The sequence below is a fragment of the Ambystoma mexicanum genome, chromosome 1q (genome assembly GCF_040938575.1).
Source record: "Ambystoma mexicanum isolate Mex_15411 chromosome 1q, UKY_AmexF1_1, whole genome shotgun sequence".
Lineage (NCBI taxonomy): Eukaryota > Metazoa > Chordata > Amphibia > Caudata > Ambystomatidae > Ambystoma > Ambystoma mexicanum.
The window spans coordinates 768,341,051-768,366,625 of record NC_090922.1 but is presented as its reverse complement, the minus strand read 5'-3'; the positions used below and the strand labels follow the sequence as shown (position 1 = coordinate 768,366,625).

Here is a 25,575-nt window from a genome sequence, read left to right as displayed (position 1 = left end):
TGGGGGAGAACCACCCTTTACCAAGACATGACAATGACATAAAAGAAAATCACTGCACGAACAAAGATCATGATACTTTGCATCAGAGGATCCCAACAACCATAATAGATCTCCAAAACATGCCCATTGAAATCATCTCTCTCAATGATCCCGTTTATGAAACTGCATGAAACAAACAACGAGAATATTAAGGATCAAGCAACACACTTAGCTCTGATCCACACAATAATAATTAACTTAGCATTTATATAGCGCTCGGGTATCTGAGCGCTGCTTATTATTACCCTCGGTGTGTGGTGCTCATTTATCGACCCTGGAAGGATGAAAGGCTGAGTTTGGCCCTGCCGGGATTTGAACCTGCGTAGGCAGGCTCTGCACGGATGTCAAAGCGAGCGCTCTACTCGCTGTGCAATTGGACCGGCTATACGATATGACAAAGCAGATCATATAGAGAACTTTATTAACATCATAGAGCAGCAGCTGGACACCAAAGCCGAACAATCCCGATTATGGCAAGCAAGACTATTCAAGATTGCGAGAGGGGAAAAGAGCAGAGAAACAACTTACTGCAGACATGTCATGGTTGCAAGTGCGCCCACAGACAGCGGAACATGCAACCTAATCATGCCCCACCGCCGAAACATTCAATCCTCTACCAGCCGTCATTCCGGTTTTGAGAGAGAATCGGCTCCGGTGGAATTGGAGAAGACCAACTTAGAGGCTGCACCAAGTATCCCAACATTACAAGCACCGATTCAGAAAACAACACCGTCTGATCTGCTGACAAAGTCAGTGGACACGTTTCAAATATTCTCACAAAAAAGTGTGCCGGTAGTGACCAAGGACTTTTTTTTTTTTTTAAATTTAATTTTTTTTTTTTAAAGGCTGCCAAGCAAACAGGTTCTCTAGCATTTCTACGAAACATAACCCTCCCACAATAAAATCCAACAATCACTCACCTAAAGGGCCATGAAACAACAAAGAATTGAAAAGACCACTGTTGGGCAGAATTCTCCAGAATGGCTTATTTCCCTTACCTATTGAGTCCCTCAGCAGCTTTGCTGGATTTCCATGATACATTTTTCTTCACATAGTAAGAGTGCAAGCCTTTTTTCCCACACTTGTATGTGTTTTTGGCTATGTGTTGTACATTGTGTGCTCATGAACTATGGAGTCTCACCTACTCCATAGGCATCATCTTTTTACTGTGTCACACAGCACCTTAAGTGCAGTGACACAAAGTTGTCTTTTTAGACTTCCCACTATTTAACTCCATTTTCTGGGACTGACTACTGTCTCCCAAAACATGTAAATTTGCCATTGACTTTAATAGTCTTCATTTACAGACCCAGTACAAATTATCTTCCATAGAATACTCTAAGGGTTAATAGTTATCCCTTTTTGTCTGTTTCTCATGGAACATTATTTAGTTCCCCTTTCTCCAAGATTTGGTTGATGGCAGTGGTATGAAAATAGCCTCGGCACTGTTGGAGGCTATGGTGGTAGCCTCAAACTTTAATCCACTGGACCCCTTTTAATTTTATTTGGTTCCGGTTGGGTTTATTCGCCATTTCTTTTTGTAGAGGTCTTTCTCGTGTTTTACTCTGCACGCCAAACCAGGTTTGGTTCCTTTGTTCGCTGCCCTTTGGTTGGCTTGTGCACAGAAGCCCTCCTAAGGCACCAGAGTGTCTGGGTGGACAGGATGTGAGGGAGGGGCTTGAGGACCCCTGCACAGGGTCTCCTTGGAGACCCAAGTCACACTCTAGTTTGATTGGCGAGGTGGCTGTCCTGCCAGGACAGCCACCCTGCTGTGTGATTGACAGCCAGGCTGTTTGGATGGGGGAAAACTGCTTAAAAGCAGGTCTCTGGGACTTGCAAGGCAGATTTGCCACTGGAACGAGAGAACCAACGAGGAGCAGAAGGAAGACTGCTGCAACTACTGGACATCCCGGTGAAGCCCTGCTGCAGTTCCGAATCGCCCGAAACTCCGATGACAGTGAAGATTCCCAAGGAGTCTTCTCCCCTTGAGCCTGCTGGGAACAACCAGCTCACAAAGCCCTTAGACCTCCTCTTCAACCTGGTCGAACTTGCTGTGCTGCAAGAAACTGGATAGCCAGTGAGAGAGTCCATTTGTGCTTTTAAGGAGCGCACCTTTTATTCGATGCTTTGCTCCACTGCTGGCTTCTTCCCTGGACAGGGCAGGACCCTGCAGTCTTCCTTCTTATCCGTACGACAGTCGCTTCAGGAACCGTGAGCCTGCAGGAACTGCCAGGAACTACCGCCTCAGCTACAGCATTCTTCTTCATCTAAGGTACTGTTCAAATCCGGTCGTTCCTTCCGTCCGACTGCGGTGAAAGTGTTTTAAATCTTTCGCCTCTCCGAAGGCTTGTCCTTCTCTACTCTTTTGAATAACTTTTCCTCCGACCAACTTCGTTTTGAACTCTTGGCAAAAACCTAACCGCGAACTACTCTGAACTGTGTGATCCTCTGCAAAGACTCTGAACCATTAACATTGGCCCAGGCCTATTGATTTGAAACCTAGGTGTAATAAGCCTTTTCTAGATTGCCCTGCCTATCACTTGTTGGTGATGATTTATGATAACCTTGTCCTTTCCCCACCCTTTTAAATTGCTGGAGTGCCATTTTGCTCACATTTCATTTTAAGCTTAACTTGTCCAGTATTAATTGGGTGTTGTGTAGTGTATTAAGATTGTGATTTTCTGCTGCTTTACTTTAGTGAACTGTTTGATAACTGATGGTGTAAATAAATGTATATTCTTTTACTGATTCTGTGAATCAGTGTTTACTTGAACCATAGTCATTGCTGTCCTTTGTGTAACGTCTGATACTGCTCACTTTACTCTTGAGATAAGTCTGGCTGCTCAGCCATCACTACCCCTTTACTGTTTAGTACAGGCTTGTTCCAAAGGTGAATTTGTACTTCCACTTGTAGTCTTAATTGTGTGTGGTGTTCCCAAAGGGTACTGCATATGATTTTGCCTAACAACCATTAAGACAAGAATACCTAATATTCAAAGTATCTCTAAGAAAGTTGACAATCCACAACAAGGCGCGGCTGAGATACACATAGAGGATTTACTTGACTTAACAGTGTACATCGATGTGTCTGAAACAGAAGAGCTAGAGCGGTCAACGCTCCCCAATGAATCCAACCTCATAATTGACGAATACGTAATCGAAACTGTGGATAGTCTCAATTCATTGGACCTTACTTGTGAAGATGCATCAGATTCATCCTTTAACTTTTCATCAAGAATCTCACTTGCCACCAGGACAGTCTCAGAGATAGACAAATCCTTGTTAGACGACCAGAGCACAGATGCCAACCTAAGTCGAGACATAAAGATCATCATGGACCACAGTTTGATGAGACAACTAGGACACCAGCAAATTAATTAAAGCTACCATCATTTGCTGATCCGATGATTCAGAGAAGACATCATGCTTTAAGACTGGCAAGAACTGTCCAAACCAACGAACCCTTGATATTGATCGAACAAATGTTCTGCTCCTACTCCATGCCATACCCCAATTAAGTCCATCCGTATAGAGGAAATCAAGGTGGTGATATTTGGGAAGGAAATCTGTTAGATAAAGTAAGATTTGAATTCCTGGATATCAGTTATGAATTGGCAAAAATTTGTTAGCTCAGATTTAAATGCACGCCAATAATGGAGAATAACTTCAAGGAGGAACAAAGCCAGAACACCCCTAGATTCGAGTCGCCTATCGCAAACAACTGCTGGAAGCAAAATGGTGAACATAATGCATTAAATACACAAGCAGATGAGATCACGCCAACATGGGATTTAGCCCCTATGATAGATAGTCCTTGGAAGAGAACCAGAAGCTACGTGAACAAACATCCTATATACCATGAATATGATGAAAACTGAACAAACAAGTCAGATACCATGAGCCGCAATTCATAACCATCAAAACCCTTGAAGGTTAATAGCTGGTCCCTGTGTTCGTGGAATACCATAGGGCACTCCAACCTGTTTGCCCAACCAGCGCCTGAATTTGAATAATTTAAAATCATGTTTCCAAGAAACATGGATGAGAGATACACCATGCTTTGATGGCTTCTCAACTTTCCTGATCCCGGCCATACAAAAAAAACAAGGGAGACCCTCCTCCTGGTCTCATTATCATGATAAAATTGATCCAGTTTGGACTTTTGTTTAAACTGGGACCATAAACCCATGGATTCAATATACCATCATAAAGATACAAGCGGAAGCCGTCCATGGAAATAGAAACCCCTCTACAAAATTACAACACAGACTTATAGCCATTTTCAGTGTATATTGGAATCCAGCTGCTATTAATGATGATTTTTTGGATGATGTCTTCCTGACTATAGATTACTTAGCCGGCAATCACCAAAACATGGAATTCATGGTTTGTGGGGATCTGAATATCCACTTATTGGATCATAAGAGACAACCAAAGGAGCAAAAGGATCTCTCTCAACCCTCGTGGAGATGGCAGAAAGAAACAAACTTCCAAAATGTGACCCTCACAAACAAATCTAGTGAGGATCGAAACATTACCACACCCACTTGGGTTCGTGGCAATTCTAGGGCAACCATCGATTACATATACATGTCGCCAGAACTTAATAATTCAATAACGAAAATAAAAATCATCTCAACTCCCACAATATGCTGACAATTCATGGCTTAGACTTGACTCAGCAAATCAAGAAAAAACTGCCAATGCAACTTATCAAGTCAAACTCAACTGAATACACTACCCAGCCTTTTCCATAATGCAAAGATGGACGATAAAACTAATTTGAATTATGAATGGCTCCTACTGCCCTTCTAGAAATTGAGGCCAGTGTCGGGAACAAAGATCCATAAACATCATTATAACTTCGAATTGGCAGTGAAAAAGAAAGGCTTATGAGAAACCATACGGTCACTGAAGAAAAACAACAATGTGGAAACCATGCAAAAAATAAACGGTCCAGCATATACAAATTTGAAAAAAAACGTCTACACTAACAATGCTTCAAACAGATGCAGAACCCTTATTGGCTACTTTTAGAAACCGCAATCTGAGAGCGCTTTGGAACCGCCTCAATAGTAACTCGCAATACAAACATCTTGTTACAAATGTGACAAAAACTCAAACAAACTAACAGCTTGCAACTGCCCATTGGAGATAATCGAACCAATCAAACTTCTGCATTCCAACACAACAATCAATATCAGACTCTCAAAAGATGGATTGACCAGTTCTTTCATAAAGACATGGAACGTATTGAAACAGGGCTGCCCGCTCGCGGAAACCCTGTACAACCTATACACAGCTGATTTTGAAGATTCCATCAAGGACAGCGCTTTAAATCCACCAAAAATCAATTCCTATCCCAGCAATGATGTACGCAGACGATATCATACTATTGGACAAAATTATATCTGGTCTAAAAGTTAGTCTGCGAAAACCGGGTGAATACATGGATTCTAATGAGTTGCGAATCAATGCAAAAAACCCAAAATACATGACGCTGACAAAACTAACGAACAAAAAAAGACCTCATAAGCTATTATTCGATGGCAAACCAGTGGCAGAAGTGACTACCTTCAACTATCTAGGAATATTATTTAACCAATCCAGGACTGAAAAATAATGGCCAACCAACGTGGAAGGAAAAATGCAGTCTCTGGCGAGACAAGGTTGCTTCCTGCATAGAAAATATGGAAAGTTTTATCTTAAACGATAATTGCTTACTATAGACAAAAGGGGATTCCCGTCGCCACCTATGGTAGTGAAGCAATGATCATTGCAGGAAACATCAAATGGCAAAACTAGAAGCCTCTTTTTGGCGGAAAATGTTGAGACTGCAGAATAACTACCCAATGCCCAGCATAAGACACGAAATGGCAACGCAGTCGTTCGCTTCTATAGTTCTATGGAAACAACTAGACTTACTCCGAAAAGTGCTTACTGATGAAAAAAGGCCAGCCCTACAAATACTACAATACACATCCAATACAGTGAACAGCACTATTTTGAAAACGTGGATAAATCACCTGAAACAGAAACTTATAAAAGACATTTCCCTCGAAATGTTAATACAACAACCTCAACATGCCAATATAAAGCTCCAGAGGAACGATTGGCTCAAGACCATTCAAGATAAAGCAAAATATTCCATGAACATCCATTGCGATGCTGATATATGCACCATAAATGAATTTCCCAAATATTTGATATTTCCAGATCCAAAAGTCAGTGAAATAATCTTGAAAATCCATCTGCATATTCTCCCAACATGAGAAAGACTAACGGAAATCAGACAACTGCCGATGGCAGAACAATATTGTCGCTTTTATATGAAATCGAATGCTCCTGAAATATTACATAATCTAATCATGATTTGCCCAGTACTTGCCCACAAGAGAACTCTTTTTGGCACCTTTTTCAAGATCTCGATGTTGAGCGGACAAGACAAAAAATGTATTTTTACGATTACGCAATTTCTTGCCAGTATCCTAGAACTGGAAAAAATGGCATAGTTAATATACTGACCCTTTTCTGTTATTTCGCTCTTCCTGTATGTTTTGTTATGATGTTGAGAATTTGATTTATCTGAAAAGTAGAATAATGTAAAGTATTTCGGAAAATGTATAAATGAAAAAGTTTATAAACTATAGAATTTTAAATAAAAAAAAAACAAAAACAAGATAAAACAGAATCAGTTTGCATCCATATCCAATCTGTGACATCTAGAGCAGGACTGCCAAAAGGTACCTGTGCTCTGCATATCTTCACTGCTTAATGCTCACCACTTTGCGCAACACTAGTTCTTCTACCGGTGGGGATCATCTCGACTGAGCTTTGCAACTATCCCTAAATCGCCTCTATCTTCTGCACCCGTTTCCTCTAGCGAGAGGGTCAGAGCTATACCATCACCCGAGCCACGCTGTGCACCATCTGTGGTCCCAGAGTCTGTGGACTCCCGCTCCTCTTGGTGCCTGCTTCAGGGCCTCCCATCTGCGTTCCTGCTCGATGACTCGAGAAGAGCTCCCAGTTTAGCTCTAATCTTCCTGCGCGGGCAGGGAAAGCCACTCCATTCTTCTCCACAGTCCAGGCAGCAACAGGGATATTCTTTTCCCGCTTTCCATTCTCAATCTAAGCAGGGAGTCATCTCCCACACTCGTACCAGTATCTTTTGATGACCTGCAACACAGTGCCCAGCCTCGGCACCACCACTGCTTACTCTTCCAGGTGAGTACCTTGCAGAGATTCATGCTTTAGTTGCATGTCAAGGGCACAAGCTTTGCATCTGCCGTCATTCAGGCGTCATTCAAGATGTGCTTAAATCATCCGACCATGGCCACCGGAATTTCAAGTTCCTTAGGCTGTCCGTCTCACATTGCCTTCCCACACCCAAAGCTGTTTTACGGAAAGCAGCGTTTGTTTTTGGCTTTAAACGCATCTTGGGTGAGAGTGCCAGCCTCTACGACTCGATTGGACCCACGCATGATGTATCATGTGACAACCCCTGCCCCCTTGATTTGATAGTATCTTATGTGCTATACTAAGCTGTTTGTTCTTGGATCCCAGTTTATACTTTAGATAGTGTATTAACGAATGAAGAATCCTCGATATCCGTTGCAACAAGGTCAGATTGCCAACCTTTTAACAGAGGTTAGTGCCCTCTTTTTGGCCCCAGTTCCTATCCCTGCTCCACTGCCTGTATGTTTCTTAGCACTAGCTCTTTGGATGGCCCTATTCCTCTTAAGAAGCATGCAAGTTTCCATCTCTTTTTTGCAGGCCCATTTAAAACGCCTCTGAAGTCTGAGACCATGAAAAGAGTAATGACCCGCAAATCGTGTTTCTCCTGATTAGTAATGTATAATAATAATATTCAGTTCTGTAAATTTATATAAAGAAGGTAATCAAAAGTCCATGTTATTGGTGTGCTTTGACACTCTGTATCAGCCGACACGTGTTTCGACAATAGCGTCGTTCACAAGGCTGACATATTCATATCCAAAAAAATGTTGGTGCCAACCAAATTAAAATCATCAAATTGCAGTAAAAGTAAAAAATATGAAATTATATATATTAAATACATATCCAATTTATACAGGAAATACATTACTAATCGGGAGAAGCGCGATTTGCGGGTCATTACTCTTTTCATTATCTCTTCTTCACTGTGTAGCAGTGGCGTACACAGTATTGACCACAGCAGCGCAGCTCTACTCCACAATCTTTAGTTTTGGGACGTGCAGAGTGCACACATCAGGCCTTTCACCTACTCGTCTGTTTCCAGCCTCTGAAGTCTGGATGGACCGCCATCAAGAGAACAACCCACCAGCGCGTCACACCAGTGAATTCCAATCACCATTTGGACGAAGGCCACAAGAGGGAGAAGGTGAGCGAGGCGACTGAGAGCCTGCACAGCACTGTGGAACCCTGCGTGTCAATTGCCAAGCAAGATCAGCACGCTGACACCCCTGCTAGCACTGATAAAGTCAAAACAATACAGACATGCCACAGAGTGGCTTTCATATTCAAACAAGGACTGTTTGACCTGATTTTAAATTTTACTGCAACTCAGCCCTTTAACATGAAATGGGACACTCTGACGTGCAGGCTACCATTGATACAACACAAAGGCTCCACGTGGAAGGAAGGGACGGTGGTTTGCCTGACAGTTGTAACCTTTGACCTTTGTGGCACCACCCAGGTGTGGAAGGCAGAGTTAGATTGGTCAGGGCCAGAAATCCAATGGGGGAAGAAGTGGAAGCATAAGAAGAGACAGTATATAGAAAGCTGTGTATTTTTCAGGTGAGTTCAGAGGTTGAGAAGGTGGAGACAAGTAGGAGGAAGGATGGTGGACTAGAGTGTGGAGGCGTTTGAAAGAAAAGTTGGTGAGAGCAAGTTGTACTGTGTGGTGAATGTGATTGTGCCCGAGGTGAGTGAGAGTGCTAGAATGTAGAGTGAGTGGTAAGTGTTTTGTAGAGTGAATGAGGGTGACTGGGTAGTGTGTAGGAGGTATTATTTGTGGAGAGTAGTGTGTAGTAGTAGCAGAGTGGCAAAAGAGAGAGCAGGAGGGAGTAATATTGAATGGTGGAAGCAGAAGGTATGAGAGCAAGAGGCACCAGAGACACAGACCAAAGGAGTGCTAAGAGAAAGACAGGAGATGTTGTATGCAGGCGAATAGTGGGAGGAGAGCGTGACAGGGAGAGGAAAATTAGGGCATGAGCAGAAGTCGTCAGAGTGGGCTTGAGTGTCTCTAAGCCACGATCCTACATTCCTTATTAGAACTAACCTCATTCTTAGCCTAGGCACAATTTAGTCCCTGAGGGCGCTTGGATAGATAAGGTGAATGCCTTTAGGACCTCATTGAAAGCAAGGTAGACCATAGATAGGGGGTCAATAAGCTCTATATTCTAAACTGGGGGAGGACTGACACCTGGGCTAGGGATAAAAATGCTGCAACTAGAGAGATGTGAGGGACAGCCCTAGCATCCTGTATAATAAGTCGGTAAAAACCCTTGACCCATCTCTGGGTGTTGGAGTGTTCTTTAGGCCATCTGGGACAGTCATGGCAACAACGAAACACCACAGGGGCTCAGGCGGGCTCTCAAAACCAGGGGAAATCTCTCAAAGTCCTAGCAGGTTCAAAACAACAGCACAAAGTTGGGGGTTTACATAGATGTCTATGAAGGGAAAGCATCAAAATGAAAATCTTTCCTGCCAAGCTACTGAGCTGCCAGTCCTGATCTTTGTCAATGCGGTTGAACAGACTGAATCCAAACAGTGGCTCTTTATTTAGAGTGCGGGATAATGAAAAAGGAGCGGGAAACCACTTTTTGGCTGCAGAACAGATGAGGGAGTCTGGGTCCTTTCTGAGAAACAGTGGGTCAAAATCCAAAGCCTCCCCTTCTTGTTCCACCTTTGTTTGCACATGACATTGGTGGACGCAGGGGAAGTTCCAATAGTTGTTTAAGAAATCCAGGGATAAGTGGAATCAGACAATCGGATTATAAAACGATTGAAATGTCTTCTATTTACGAAGAGACAGGAAAGTAACATTTCAGAGCATCTCTTTTCTGTACCTCTGGAAAAGGTGAGGTAATCCTCTCTCTGCGTGAGCTTGGCCGGTGACGGTGAACCAAAAGCGCATAGTCCAGCAGTCAGAAGATGATATTGTGCATTGTGAAGATGGGTTCCTTGGTGGTGAAAGGTCCCTGGATGGTGAAAAATCCTTCAGAGTAACTGTAGGTTAAGTTTTGATCCGTAAGAGTGAGACTTATTTGCAGTTGCCAAACCCATACCCTCTTTATTAGGTTGGACCAACTTCTAGCTTTGGAAGACTTTTCCGGATATTGTCTGTCATTATTTTTTTATAATCTATGTTGACACCCCAGTGTCATGGAGGTAGTGGTTGACTCGCTCGACTGTGAGATTCTTAACTTCAAAGGGGCCCTCAACATCAGCCCCCCCCCCCCTTGGCAGTGAGCAGGTCAACAGTGAAGCCTTCACCCTCGCGGGAGTTGACATTGTGTAAAGCCGTTGGTGGCGCTGATGGCAGTGGTGAACAGACTGGTTGATGTGCATTCCCATCAAATATTTGGGTGTTTTGTTAGTCGATAAGACATACAATAAAACTAGCTGCAGAGAAACTACTTGACACGTCTATCAACGACATGCTCAGGTGGTCACTGTACTATGTCTTATTGTGCTGTAGATGACAGGCAACAAAGACAAATACATATAGCTACACAATTGTTTGAAATGTACAATGGAAAGAACCGTAGCATGTAAAAGAGCTTTTTCAGAAAGGTAGAGCTAACAATTTTAAAATTAATTCTAGATAGAAAGCCCAGAGGATTGGTCACTGTAAACTCAAAATGGCCATGGTGAGGGATTCAGATTCTGAAATTTCATTCATTTTATAAAGCATTTTTAATTACACTTTGAACTATGGAATGTTTGGATCTTCCATTACAAGTTTCCCCAAAGTGTATTTGAAACAGATTGTTCAGGAATGCTAATCCTGCAGACATGGTAGCAGGCTACTGAGAAATTAAATGCATCTCAACCCCAGCAATTAAGGCTACACTGAAGGGCCTGTTAAATCTGAATGCTACTTTAGACATTCCATACACAAAACTCTCTGGCCATTGTAATCTGGAACAATACAGAAATAAAGATTATAGGGCAAAGTGCTAATAGGTCTTCTCCGTAGCGCAGCACAAAATGTGGGGCCCGCTGCGAGCCATGCTGAGACAAACTAACCCCCCCCCAGACCCGCGCCCCCGACCTCAGCAACAAATCACGGATCATGCCACACCCCGGGCCATCCTAGTCTACCACGGTTTCGCAATACACACAATGATCTCGCTTCTTCAGGGGCACACTTCACACTGCACTAGGAGAAATATATAAAAATATGTGGTAATGCATTATAGTACACATTTTTGGAGAAAAATAGCTAAAAAGCCAGGGCGTTTGCAATTGTTTTGTAGGGTAACAACAATCCAAAAATCAAATACATGCTAGTCACCAACAGTGCACAGGAACATTAATTATTTAATTTATGTAATGCTTTGCTATTACAAATACTTTCACACTTGGATTTGGTTATTTTTACTTAAATGATTTTCTAAAAGAAAAGTTTTTGGAAAACTTTGCTGTGTGTTATAAAAGACCGTCCTCGAGGTGAAACAATTTTGGCTTTATTTGGTTTCCCTTGGGGGCAGATTTTACTTAAAAAAGACCCACAGTTCCCTAGTTGATGTTATTGCATTTTAACCACTAAGGGGTGGGTATAGTCCTCGTGTCCAATTTCCTTTTGTTCTTCTTTTGTTTTTCTGTTAATATTGATATTTTAAAGGTTTTTTTTGTGTCCCTGTGTCATGGATACACAGCGAAGATCCTTGATCAGTCCTTGTTTTGTTTAGCGGAAAGATCAAACTGTAATCTGCATATTTCATTCAGTTTGGCTGCACAGATAGTGTTATGATGAGCCGACCGGTTTCAGTGGTGAGGACCACTTTCATCAAGGCTGAGACAGCTGATGGTTAGTAGTGCTGTTTATTCAAAAGGACCTGCCCTAGGCATTGGTGTCTTCTCTCGTCATGGTGGTCCTACTGTGTGACTGGAGCTTCAGTCCCACTGCAGGTGCTGACAGTGTTCAGCTGTTTGCAAAGTCACCTGTTGTGCCTCTTTTTTTGCTACAACGGGTCATGCAGGTGAGCAGCAATTCAAAGCGCGCTACAACGCTTCGTAATATCCTCTGCTGCTCGTACCGATGGAAAAGTTGTTTCGTGTGTGTTGGCGATGTGCGGATGTGTCTTTTTAGAAAATCATTTAAATAAAAATACCCAAATCCAAGTGTGAAAGTATCATAACCAAGGGAAGATTTGGGTACTAGACCGCCCTTCAGGTCCAGTATGTGGATACCTTGCTATTACAAATGCTATGCCACAATGAAAACGTGCCCAATTGTCTGCACAATGTAGACCAGTCTAGACACGTAATAAACATATTAGAGTAAAACATGCCATGCCACATTAGGACATACCTAGACTGGTTGCACCAGAATGCCAGTCGAAGCAATAGCACTTACCATGGTTATTTTATCAAAGATGCCCAGAAAAATATACAATTCCACATTAAGAAACGGCTAGACTGGCTGCACCCAAGTGCCAGTCTAGCCAAGTAATTACACTTAGCAGGACTGCTTTATCAGAGATGCCCAGTAAAAATTCAACCCACAGTAGGAAATGGCTAGACTGGCTGCACCAAAATGCCAGTCTAGCCACTAATAACACATATTGTGCCTGCTTAGCTTGTACATGGATGACCATTATGATTTAGCGCACCTTGCCTCCTATGTAAGTACTGGGACGAGGAAGAGTGGGACTAGTTGTAATTAATGAACATTTCAGGTAACTAAGCCAGGCATTACATCCACGTCCCTCTACCTCGTCCCAGTACTTGTGTATTTTTTTTTTTAAACTTAATTTTTGGAACTTTTAAACAAGTTAACAAACAGGCCATGCACCGGCCACAGTAGACTCCCACGACTCCTGCCCTCCACCCTCTCTCCCCCTGCAGTCCTTCTAGGACTAGTTCATTGAGCAACAATCAGTTAACATGCAGCGCAAGTCATTGATCCGCCATAGAGGGTTTCATGAGTCTTCTTTTGGTGACGGGGTTCGCAAGGAGTATGTATCTGTACTGGAAATCAGATATGAAATGTAGGGACCCCATATGTCTCGAGCGGCAGGGTCCTTATAAAGGCAGTCTCGACGTCTTGGCAGTAATTTACATCTTTCAGCCAGCTTTGTAGGCTTGGTGGGGGCCCTCATCCCCAATTTATTGCAATCCTTCTTCACGCCAGGAGCAGCAGTAGCCCCCGCTAGTCTACGACTCGAAGCAGGTAGATGTTTGGTTAAGGCCAGAAGTGCCAGCGTGGGTTTAAGGTCTAGTTGTACCCCGACAATTGCGAAGACCTTCTCGAGCACCAGTCTCCAGAATGTGGAGATATGGGGGCATGTCCAGGCCAAGTGCAGGAAGTCCGCCTCAGGGGCGTCACAGCGGACACATGCCGCGGAGATCGTCGCTCGCTGTGCATGGAGCTTTGCTGGTGTGTAGTACACTTGATGAAGATAATTGAAGTGAATTTGTTTGTATTTTGTGTTGAGAGATAATCTTTGGGTTTGTTGCAAAATATAGGCCCAGACCTCATCAGTGATTGAAGTCCTCAAGGTTCTCTTCCACATGTTCTTGGGATTTGAGCGTAGCGTGGTCGTGTCTGTCAGGAGTGATTTGTAAATAATGGAGACGAGTCGGCCATCTCCTTGTGACTGCACCACTCCATGGAGAAGTTGCCATGTGGGTGTTTGCCGTTGAAAGGTGGGGAGGTAGGTTTGGAGAGCGTGGCGCAGTCAGAAGTAGATAAACATGTCCAAGGCGTTACTGCTCCCTTTGTCTCGGGCTTGTTGTGGGGTCGGGAATGTGCCTTCAATGAAGAGGTTGCTCAGTAGCTTTATATGCAGTTTGTCGTTCCATTGTAGATATACCTTCTCGGTAGTTAGGGGGATACCAGGTATAAATCTCGCTGGGATGAGAGGGGAGAACCTGGACCGGACATTGCTTTTCGCTGCCATTTTCTTCCAGATGGTGTATGTGGTTAGGACAGTGTTCGTCGTGTTGTGTCACTCGAAGCTGGCTGACAATGATTGCTCTGAGGAGATGTGTGGTCATTAGAGCCCTTTCGATCCAAACATGTGGCCTGTTAGTGTGTGGCGTACCTGTGCCCTAGAAATGGGGCTTGCACAGCCCACTAGTAGCGTTCGAGGTCCGGCAATGCGGGACCGCCTTTCGCTACGGGTTGTATGAGTGTGGAATAACCGACTCTCGCAGATTTACCTGCCCATAGCAGATAGAGTATCAGACTCTTGAGGCAGCAAAGAAATTGCCGTGTCAGTAAAAGCAGAATATTTGAAAATAGGTATAGGAATTTTGGCAGAATGACCATCTGGACTAGGGAGACTCGCGCCCATAGTGTGAGAGGAAGGAGCTTCCATCTGTTCACTTTACCCTTTATTGCATCCACCGTTTTCACGTAATTGTCTTGCATGACGTTCTGGAGGGATATGGAAAGCTGAATCCCGAGGTATCTAACCCTCGAGTGTTGCCATTGAAACGGTCATCTGTGAATTCTCTCGTGCTGGCATTCAGGGGGAAGATGACTGATTTCGATTGGTTGATTCTCAGACCTGAGAAGTTGCCGAATTGCCCATCAAGCCATCGGGCCCGGGTGCTTTAGTATTGGGAAGGGGTTTTATTGTCTCGAGGATTTCCTCCAAAGTGATAGGATTGTTAAGTGGTTCCCGCAGTGTCGCGCTCACCCAGTAGAGTTCAATGTTTTCACGGTATCTATTCAGGTCCGTTGGGTCTGCGGTGTAGTTAGTACTGTATAGCTGTTGGTAGTAGCTTCAGAAGGTCTCGGCGATATCCTCTTCAGAGTACACTAGCTTACTGTCATGATCGGATTCTTTCAACCATGGTCTGGTTCCTTTCGGCCGCCAATAGTCGTGCCGGGAGTGCTCCAGGCTTTTGTCCTTTGCCATATTGACGGACTTTGTGGCCTTTGGACAGGAATTTCACTTCTCTTTCGGCAACAGATCTGAATTTCTCCAATTCTACTTTTAGCATTGCAACGGATTGAGGGTCGTTCGTTGATAAGACTCCTTGCTCAAGCTCTTTCAGCCGGGATTTGCTGGTAGTGAGTTCTCGCCTCATCAATTTCAGTATCCCGTTCTACTTTGCTAAGCAGATCCCTCTCGCGTAGCATTTGTGTTTGCCAGTGTGTGCCTGCGGACTTAACAGAGCCCTGGTTTGATTCTAGAAATGTTAATATTTCAGCACGAAGTTCGTCTGCAAACACTTGATCCTGTAAAGCCCCCGGTTTGAACCTCCAATGTCGGTGGATTGTCTTGTTGCCTGGAGTGGTACACTCGAGAGTCACCGCGGAGTGATCTGACAAAGTCCTGGGAAGAATATGATTCTGCCCCCAGTGGTCTTGACTCTGCGAGGATAGTAGTAGGTAGTCAAGCCGCAAACTTGTGTTGTGGACCGATGAGTGGAAGGAGTACTTGTGGGTTTCCCAGTGGTTGAATCTCCAAATATCTAGGAGGTTGTGTTACAAATTTCTGCAAACTGGCTTTGGAGTATCGGAATGCCAGACCATGCGACTTGTCCTTTTTGGGGTCCAGCGGTGTGTTTAGGTCTCCTCCCCAAATAATCGTGGCTGATCCTGCAGATTCTAGGTGCGTCATCACCCAGTCAAAATTATTTGGTCTGTCCACGTTTGGGCCATAGGAGTTTACTAGGACAATCTTTCCCTTCTAGGACCCCACGCACGATGAGTGCTCTGCCGTCCAGGTCTTTTTCCATTGATTTGAATTTTACCTTTTTATCGATCAAGACAGCGACTCCTCTGGCGAATGAGTACGAAGAGAAATGCCTATGGCAACCCCATTCGCAAGCCCAGTTGTTTTCAGTGTTGGGGACCAGGTGTGCGTTTCTTGAATCAGGGCTATGTCGATTTTGTGTCTTCGCAGGTATTGGGTAAGCTTACGAGTTTTGGCAGGTTTAGTACCCCCTCTGATGTTCCACGTGGCTAAGTTGAACATGCTGGTTGGTGTCTATAGTTGAAGATTTTGATCCGTTTTCGATTTATGGTCGGGACGTGGGGTCAACTCGTTGCCAGTAGCACTTCGTTGATCTGCCGAGGGATGGGGCGTCCTGGACACGGCGGGGTTGTGTTTCGGGCGTCGGAGTCTCGGTGGGTGCATTCCCACAACTGTGCGTTTCATCTCTCTGGGCGATCCCAAACTTGCTCTTGTTCTTCCCACCCCTTTGCACAGGCAACCACCCAACTGCCTGTAGTTGTGCCCTCCCCTGAAACAGTGTAAGTAACATTGCTGCACTTGGGGCGCTAGTGTCCCACCAAAAAATAAGGCTCCTTTTCAGCCTTACGGTTTAGGAATCCGGGGTGTGTGGTCAGGTCTAAATGAGCAGGGCGAGGCCGGATACGGTGTAGGATCAAGGTGGATTCCTTCTCGCCAGATCTCTCCTGGGTGGGTTATTTTCTGTAGATCTGCAGCCGACTCGATCTAGGAAGGAGTTTGCCTCTTCAGGGAATTAAAGAATTGAGCTTTTCCGTCATACAGGATGCGTAGTTTGGCCGGAAACAGCATGGAGTAGAGTAGTTGGTTGTCTTGCAGCCTGCGTTTCTCTCCCGCAAAGGATCTTTTGTGCTAGGACTGTTGGGGAGAAGTCCAGAAATAACTGTGTAGTGTTGCCATCGTATTGGAGTTCACCTTTATCTCTGGCTAGGCATAGAATAGCGTAACGGTCTTTGTAGTTGAGAATTCTGGCGATGGTTGGTCTGGTGCAGCTCAAGGTATAGGTTAGACAGCAGGGATCCTGTGGGCACTTTCTACTACAAAGAAGTGTGAAAGAGCCTCAGCACCAAAGAGCTCTTTGCAAATATTCTCCACAAGGTCTTCCATCTTTTTTGGGTTTGTTGTTCCCTGACGCTAACCAATCTGATATTGTTAGGTCGAGAGCGTCCTTCCAAATCTTCATTTTTGGCCATAATGGCTTTCATCTGTCGCTCCAAGGCGGAAACCCTAGTTGTAAGCGATGCTGTGTTGTCATCGAGGTCTGAGACCCGTTTTTCCACTGTGTTCAGCCTCTCTTCATGCTTATCCAAGCATTGTTGTAGTTTGTCCACCTTGGATGACAGGGTGTCGAGATTGGCAATGCCTGCTTTTAATTCCAGCAAAATGTCCCTTATGCCAGTGTCCTGGGATGGTTCCTCATCTCTTTCCTGTCCATTGATAGGGAATTCGGGCCGGTCACATGGTCTGTTTCTTTTTTACTGATGATCCGGCTTCAAAGTTGAGTTTTGCGTTGACTCTAATCAGTCTTTCCCATCTTGGCTGGTATGTACTTGCAGTGGAGAGATTAGTGGTGGTAGGATAGTGCCCGAGCGACAGGCTTGTGGTGTGGACCTGGAGAGAGATGGATTGCAGTGTGCGGATGAGGGTGTGGGCTGTGACAGAGTCAGCAGTTTGTGGGGTGTGCTGGGTCTGAGTTACGATGCCACCATAACGAGAGATGGAACTTCAGGACTACTTGCTTAGCACCGAGGTGGTTGTCACAGTGTGTTGCCGATATTTGCCTGTGGGTGTGCTTGTCCAAGGAGGTGGGCGGGGGGACCCTGTTTGTTGTTACTTCAGGCTAATTCTTGAGAGGAGAATGAGGTTGTCTCCAGGTGCCACAAGGATAGTCGAGCTAGGAAGGGTTATTGCCGGCATTTGTTAGTCAGGACATGTGGGCAGAGGAAGGTCATCTGATCTAATGCTCCCGGCGATTTGAGTTTTTTCACGGGGTTTAGCGGATGTACTTTCCACTCAAGTGTCCATGTGCTGATTAGATTACACTTGGTAGCACCTGGCTGAGGGGCTGGAGGTCAATGCTAGATTTTGTGGCCTGCTGGCCGGTCCCTGTGTGGGGTATCCCCACCTCACTGTTCCGTTGTATCGGCGCTCTCTTTATTGGCAGGAGTGTTTGTTGTTTTCCCGCTTAATGCCGGAGGGCAATCCCGGGTTTTGGCACACCCAGACTGCGGGAGGGGTGGCCTTGTTGTCTGTGGGCCGTGTGGTGCCAGGCCCCAACCGGTGCAAACCCTGAAGAAGCGCAGGCTAAGGAAGTTGCCGGAGTAGGATTCTCTTGGGTGTAGTACAGGATTCAGGCGTCGGGGAGTCCCACAGGGTGTTTGCCCGGGGATGGGGGGATGCGTGGACTACATTGTTCGACTGTGTCGTTCTCCGGTTACAGGGGATGGTCACCCCTGGCAGTGCTGCTGTTCGGCCAGGGGGGGGGGGAAGCATGAGGGGCCGCTGGATGGTGGCCCTCAAATGGGGTTTGCGAGCTGCTTCATTTACATCGATGGATATGTATGCTGCGGTTGGAATGCTGCTGTTTCCGGGCCACCTCCTTTCTGGCTGCTGCTGTCGCTGCGTGGTCTGCTTGGGCTCAGGAGGCACGCCGTCACCCCTCACATCTCTGATCTCGTGTCGCTGCAGCAAATGCTTTACAGGGGGTGCAGTTGTCCGAGGGGGCCTGACCAGGTCCTATGTTGGCCTCAATTTCTGGGAGACTTGTGGCGCCGGGTCCGCACGTCACCGTTGGCAAAGGGTAAGCTGCGTAGTGCAGGGTGGCGCCCGGTTGCGTCTGTTCAGGTGCTGCTTCAGTGGCTGTGGTGGATGGTGCCCACCTCGATGGGTGGCCGCCAGGGCCGAGGGCATCTAATATTGCTGGGATTCTTCCCCGGCTACCTTGCAGGAGTTTGTCAAGGCACCAATCCCAGGTCCACACGTTGTTACGCCCATGCCAGGAGAGGACAGATGCTGCGCTCCATTCACCACGTGTTGTTCCGGGCTGGTCACGCTCCTCACTTTGTGTGCCTTACTCTGGTTCAGACACACGTGTGAGTCGGTTCGGGTTGATTTTCACACCGGATTGACAGTTTTGCAGGATTAATTCAGGAGCCTTGTCGGAGCTCACAGGGGAGCTGCCATCTTGGGTGGCCCTCTAGCGCCCTCTCCCCAGTACTTGTGTATGAGGCAAGGAGCCCATAGCCCAGATGCCTCATGCACAAGAACTGGGATGAGGAAGAGTAGTAGTAATAAAGATTACCAGTGAGTAATCCAGGTATTACACACAAGCACACACCATTCACCATATACTCGCACCCAGCCACCCATACATTTTTCTGTAAAACCTTTCACCACACACACATCCCGTCCCCAGGCAGCCACCCCTACATCATGCACTTCCTCATTCGCACACATTACATTGTATACATATTCACACTGTGAAGGGCATCAAGAAGCAAGATGAAGACAACAGATTCAAAGTTCAAACAAACTTGTTTTTATTTAACTTAAATGTCAGGAAGGATGAAGGCCTAACTAGCCCTTCGCTAAGGTGGGATTTCCCGACCTAAACAAGCTAAGGATAGTCCAAGTAAGTAAGTAAGTTCAACTTAAGTCTGGCTGTGTCCAAAACCTATACTTGGCCTCACAACTAAAGCAAAACAATGTGTAGGGATGTCAGCAATAAAAGAAATAGTGCTCCAAACAAAGTTCTAAGGTTCTTCCAGCTCCTGGCTTACTTTTCAGCTCCCCTTCCCAAGTTTAAAGTAGGTTCGCAAAACTCTCAGGGTTCCCGTCCCCAAGTTCAAGACAGTACCACAAAGTCTTGGAGTTCCCTTCCGCAAGTTCAAGACAGAAGGCTCAAAGTTCAAAACAAAATAGATCTCAAAGGATTGGGATCCTTTCAACCTGGGTAATTTCTCTGGTTCACCAACGCATGTCTGTTGCAACACAAGTCTTTCCATGTATATTTTAATTGACTTGCTCCTCTTGATATTAACACTCTGGATTACTCCTTTCACTTGCTTTTCATGCAGGGCACTTGGTCTAGGTGCTGTTGTCGGACCACATGGTCCACCCATCACAGGTCACACAACCAATACCCCTTTTCCATCTGCTTTAACAATTGTCCTCTGCTTTCCTTTGACAGTGAAACAACACTTTATCGTGGCTAGCTTTTTTGGGCACCATTCACTTGGTTACGCTTTTTATGCTTCTCTGTCTCTTGCCAATTTAGGTTTCCAATTAATGTGTAGATCCTTGACCACTTGGCTTGTGTCAATACTTGTTTCTCTTCTCACACACCTCTTGGCATTTTCACACACTTTTCTTCATGGTATTTTCCCTGGTTACCACCTTGACATATTCTCTTGGCTCCAGCCAGTGCTTGTTCCTTCAGATTTATTCAACGCAGTTCTTTATACTCTTTTGGCTCTTGCCAATACTTGTTTGTCAAATGTTTATCTTCTAAAACAGCACAGTTCCTTTATAGAGTTACATTTACTAACATTTCTTTAATTTACATCTGTCTTATAGTATCCTCTGATAACGCAAGTTCATCACTTTTCTCTGAACAACCCATTGAGTTTGCAAGCAACACTTCCCCAACAGTTCTTTAAACACTTCCCAACGCTCTTGGCTTTGGCAATGCGTACATGATGTCCGTTCCCCTATTTCGGGTAGTTTATCTTTCAACGCTCGGGAGGTATATTGATTCAGTCCTTCGATATTGATGAAGCTTACTCGCGAGGTGCTCTTCTCTCACCAAATGTATTAATTGGTTTAACAATGACTTGCTACTTTGTTTCTGCTTGTTGGTAGGGTTGTCACACATGAATTGATTGAACAATGCTTTTAATCCACTTGATACTCTTTCACTGGATATTTGCATACACATGCAGAGTAGCCCCGCGTTTCCACGTACACAGAAACACACCAGTGTTTCAGCTTTGCTCTACTTCCCGGACACACCTTTCTGCTGTGAATCCCAACCAGAGTTCGACTCCATGCTGCTCTTGCTACTATGGAAACTTATGCTGCCCCTCAAACGTTCTGGTGTTCGGTTAACCCCCAGAGGAAACAAGCACCTTCTTCTCCCTCTTTGGGAACAACGCACCTTGGTACGAGTTCCCTCTGTATGGACCCTGCACAAGGGAGCTTCTGCTCTGACGCCAGCCACGGGACTCGATCCCAGCCACACAAGGATGTCAGTCCCGGCTCACTCTGCTTCCAAAGATCTTCCACAGCTCCCATTCCTACCACGCCTCCGGCTGCACTGCTTCACCTGCTGCAGGTCTTCCGGACTCTCTCCCAGCATTCCCCTGAGGAGACCTTTTTATCTTCCCCAAGTCTCCTCAGGTGTGATTCATTACTAGTTATTGGGCATATTCTTGCCTCTGCTTCACTCTCCTCGTCCCAGTATCATTAGGATTATGGGACTTGAAGTCCCGAACAGAAAATGTAGTCTTTTCCAGGATTTTCGTTGACCAACAACCCATTAAAACACTTGGGTCACTACGGAAGTCATTCTCATATTTACTCTGGTCTGGTTCTTTAAGAAAGGGGATGGGGTTACTGTGTCTCATCTAAGGGTACCTCACCTCCCCTACCCAAACCACCTCCACCCAGGTAGTCCTCCCTCACCTATCTACCCCCAGGGTCAGGATCCGGTAGCGACAGTCTTTCCCTGCCCACCTGGGAGGAGAATATCGGAGGGGTGGGGGGTGGAGAAGCGAGGACGCCCTCACATTCCTCAAAACACACACACTTAGATGCATGCACACACATTTACACAAAATAAATGTTCTTACCTTTTTTTAATCCGTTGGTCTGAGGAACGAGGCCTCCAGCTCCCTGCCACAGGAACCCTTGTCCCGTCTTGTGCAGAAGAGCTGGAGGCCTCTATGTTTTGGGGTTGGGGGAGCTGTATGACTTAAAAAGAAAATGGTTTCTTTCTGAAGTTATTCTGACTTCATGCAGAAATTGGACCGAACTGTAACAGAAATAATTTCTTTATGAAGTCAGTGACTTCAAAACGAAACTATTTCTTTTTTAAGTCCGAGGTCCTCCCTTCCCCCTTCCTAGGACATGTGGTGGCGGGGTCCCCGCACTGCAGGGATCCAGGGGCCTCTGCTTTGCCAATGGGTCCTCTCTGCATGACATGAGCTAAGTATGGCTATTTGCAGCTGCACCAAAAAGAGTCAAATTTACTTTTAAATGACCTCAACATAAGAAATATCAAATTGAAAAAGTCCCCAAGAGCGCCTGCTGAGGTTGGGCAAGTCATGCCTTCAACCATGCCATACAAGCTGCAGGCTCATGTTTCTGCTACAGACTGTCATTAAGCCTTGAAAAAACTCCTTGAGGTCGAAACGTTGTCTACTTACTTAATGTTTAGGCTTTTTTGTATTTTTAAGTGGTTAAATATGTTGCCACATTTGTGTATGTATATATATATATTTTTTTTTCTTTGACGTACAAAAAGTGTAGAAATAACGGCTATATTTGCATAAATATGTCAACCATACATCTTGCAATATTAAAGGAAATAACCTTTGAATGTTTTTGCATATACAACCATTCATGCTTAACTACATTTAAAACACCTTATTTTTTTCTTTAATGATGAATAAACATTCACTGCAAATCAGTTTAAATTCTCGCCTTTTAATGGCTTACTGTACATAAATTAGCAAAAAAGGTTTGTCATCCAATAATTATTGATGGCATTAATGCGAAAGTTATCCCCTTCCTGATAAGGAATGCAGCAGGCCCCATTAAGTGCAGTTAATCAATTCCCTGGTGTAAGCGTGTTAATCTAGGTATAACGTATTGGCTTCTGCTCCTTGAGTCCGTTTTTATTTGTAGTGACATTTCAGTTGTTTTATGATTGTTATGAATGCAGCAAGAAATGTATTATGATAAATTGTTATGCAAATTTAGTAGTTGTTGGTATAACATTGACTTTATATAGAGATTTAAATTAATTGTTACAATAGCCAAACTACTGTTATTATTGTGGCTAACCTGACCATTTTTTTCCTTACTGTGTGATTTTAACCCAATTAGGGCAGACTGGTTATTCACTCTTTTATTTCCCTCCCTCACCCGATATAATTCATGTATGTCTTGGGTATAACAAATACAACGTAATAAGAATCAGAAAAAGCACAACACTCGAGTCTATCAAAAGAAAAAACATATTTTAGTTTGTCTCATTAAGGTTATGAATCAAATCCACTAACATTTGCAAGCTAAGGAAGCTACTCAACCTTAACTCCACCCATGGTACTGATCATTTCCTCAGACATGCCATCACCATTGATATAAAAAAAGTAATTATGCCATGCCCAACAGGCATATTTGGGGCATGCTCGCAGGCCGTGCCCTTTGTGGCTCAAGCCAATGAATGTGGTGTATGCAGTGCAGGTCTGTGATGCCTTGGTGAAGTTCTATGTGTATTATCGGTGATCTACAATGAAAAACCGAATCCCAAAAACTTGAATTAAAAAATTGGGAAGCCCACTTATTCTAGAACTTGAGCTTTTGGGATTTTGGTTGTCCCCCCGCTGTGCATTCAGTGTATACAAGGGGCTCGGGGGACACTCCCGCAACCCCTGCGCCCATTGTACAGTATTGTGGGCTTCTGTCTTTTCTACCATGCCGAACGCGCACCAATTACACATTCAGCATTTCTTATTCGACCATTTCAGCCGAAACGTATTATCAGTGATTATTGAGGTCATACAGTTTCGAAGATGCATTTGTGAGGGTATGAGCGGTGCTTGGGGGCAGAAGTTTGTTTTGCATCTACCTCAACTATCAAATTAAATTTCTCTTGAGGGTTTGTTTGGAAACATTATAATTTTAGCCAACGTTTTTTAATGTTGATATGAATGGTCTTCCTCCTTAAACTTGAGTTCTGTGCTTTAAGTGTTAGTTTAGCTTGAATTTAAAGATTTGTCCGTGAAAATACCCGTGCAGGCACAAGTCTATTGTTATATAGTGCTTGTGCTAGAATGATGAATAACCTTTGTGATTTTAAGCAAACATTATAAATGTAACTTTGTGAAATGTATTTTCTCAGCAAACAACGTACCTCTGTTAACAAGTGTCACTATATAATGCTTTTTTTTTTTTAATCAGGTTCCAAGAGTGTTTGTAAATGGCACGTGTATTGGTGGCGGCACAGACACTCGCAAACTTCACCAACAAGGGAAACTTCTTCCACTAATCAGGCAGTGTGCATCCAGCTATGAGAACTAAGAAATCCAATCACTTGTAACACGTCTCCTGCTTGCATGTTAATGAGTTAATTGTGGATTTGCTTCAGCAAAAGTCATGTTTGAGCATAGAAAAAAGTACATTTATATTGGCATAATTGAGGTGTTTTGTGCTTTTGGTATTGTAAGTGCTAAACGCTGCCCAGTTAAAGTGGGTGCAAAAATATTGTTTGTATTAGACAGAGGTTGTGCACTTTTGTGTACTTTTGTGGTTGCACACATGGATTAGTTCTAACCACATGAACTATGTCGTGAAAGTAATGGTGTCATCACTTTGTTTATTCTTTGAGAATTCACGTTTGCACATTACTACTTCACTAAAAAGTTGACAATCAAAAATGTCATATTCTGATTCCCATTGTATTTTTTACAATTATGTACCATGCTTTCAATATGAGCAGCTATGTAAGATGAACAAAGTCTTCTGATTCAAATATCATAGCCTATGTTATAATAAATGCAACCGTTTTCAAGGTTTTAACAGTACAGAGACTGTAATGGCCGCACAGTGTTAGTGCTTTGAAGCATCATGTTGTCAGTATATGACCAATGTTTTGTGAGGCACAAATTGTAGAATTTACCACTTTTTGAAATACTCCGATGTAGTGTGTATCATGTATTTACATCTATGTTTTGTTAACATTTAAAGTATATGTTCTTATAAATACGATTGTTTTCAGTCTACTTGTGCACTAAGACTTGTACTTTAATTCCAGAAGGACTGCTGTTACAACTTCTTACACTCTTAGGCTATTACATGATCAATCAACTTCCATCAGCAGGCAGGCAGGTACATAGTTTTCCCAGAAGCTGGTAGAAATATATAAACACAAATATGTTGACCAGAACAATGCAATTTACATTAGCTTCAGAATTAGTCCTTAGTTGGTCCTCCTCCTTGACTTACCACTTGAGTACAACTGTAGCTGTTATTTTTCATGAAATGTAAGCTCTGCCTGGAATCAAACTTACTGTAATCTGTGTATTTATTTAAAAAGGAAGGTCATAATCATCGGCCAGTGTGTGCAATCCCTAGTATAGATAACGACACATTGTACATTTTTAGGCTTGACGACTGTGCTTTAAACTAGAAGAAGGCATAACATGGGCCATCTGATGCAGCTTTAAAACTTGGAAAAAGGTTTTTAAGATTAAGTGGCGAAAGAAGGTGGGTATAGGTGCCGAGGTGGCATCCTGTATGATCATTATTATCTTGCTGAAATCCGAGATGTACTGTCGTAAGGAATATTGAATAGATTGGACCCGAGTTGCTTTCC

At 44.1% G+C, this 25,575-nt stretch overlaps 1 protein-coding gene across 4 annotated transcripts in view; it reads left to right on the top strand.

Moving 5' to 3' along the window:
* The window catches only part of GLRX2 (glutaredoxin 2), a 363,657-nt gene extending 338,675 nt beyond the window's left edge, over positions 1 to 24,982 (top strand). For all 4 annotated transcript variants that reach the window (XM_069641356.1, XM_069641353.1, XM_069641354.1 and 1 more), the window contains one exon: positions 24,162 to 24,982. In XM_069641356.1, coding sequence (XP_069497457.1) covers positions 24,162 to 24,281 — 120 coding nt within the window. In that variant the 3' untranslated portion in view covers positions 24,282 to 24,982. The remainder of the gene's footprint in view (positions 1 to 24,161) is intronic.
* Positions 24,983 to 25,575: the final 593 nt, after the last annotated feature.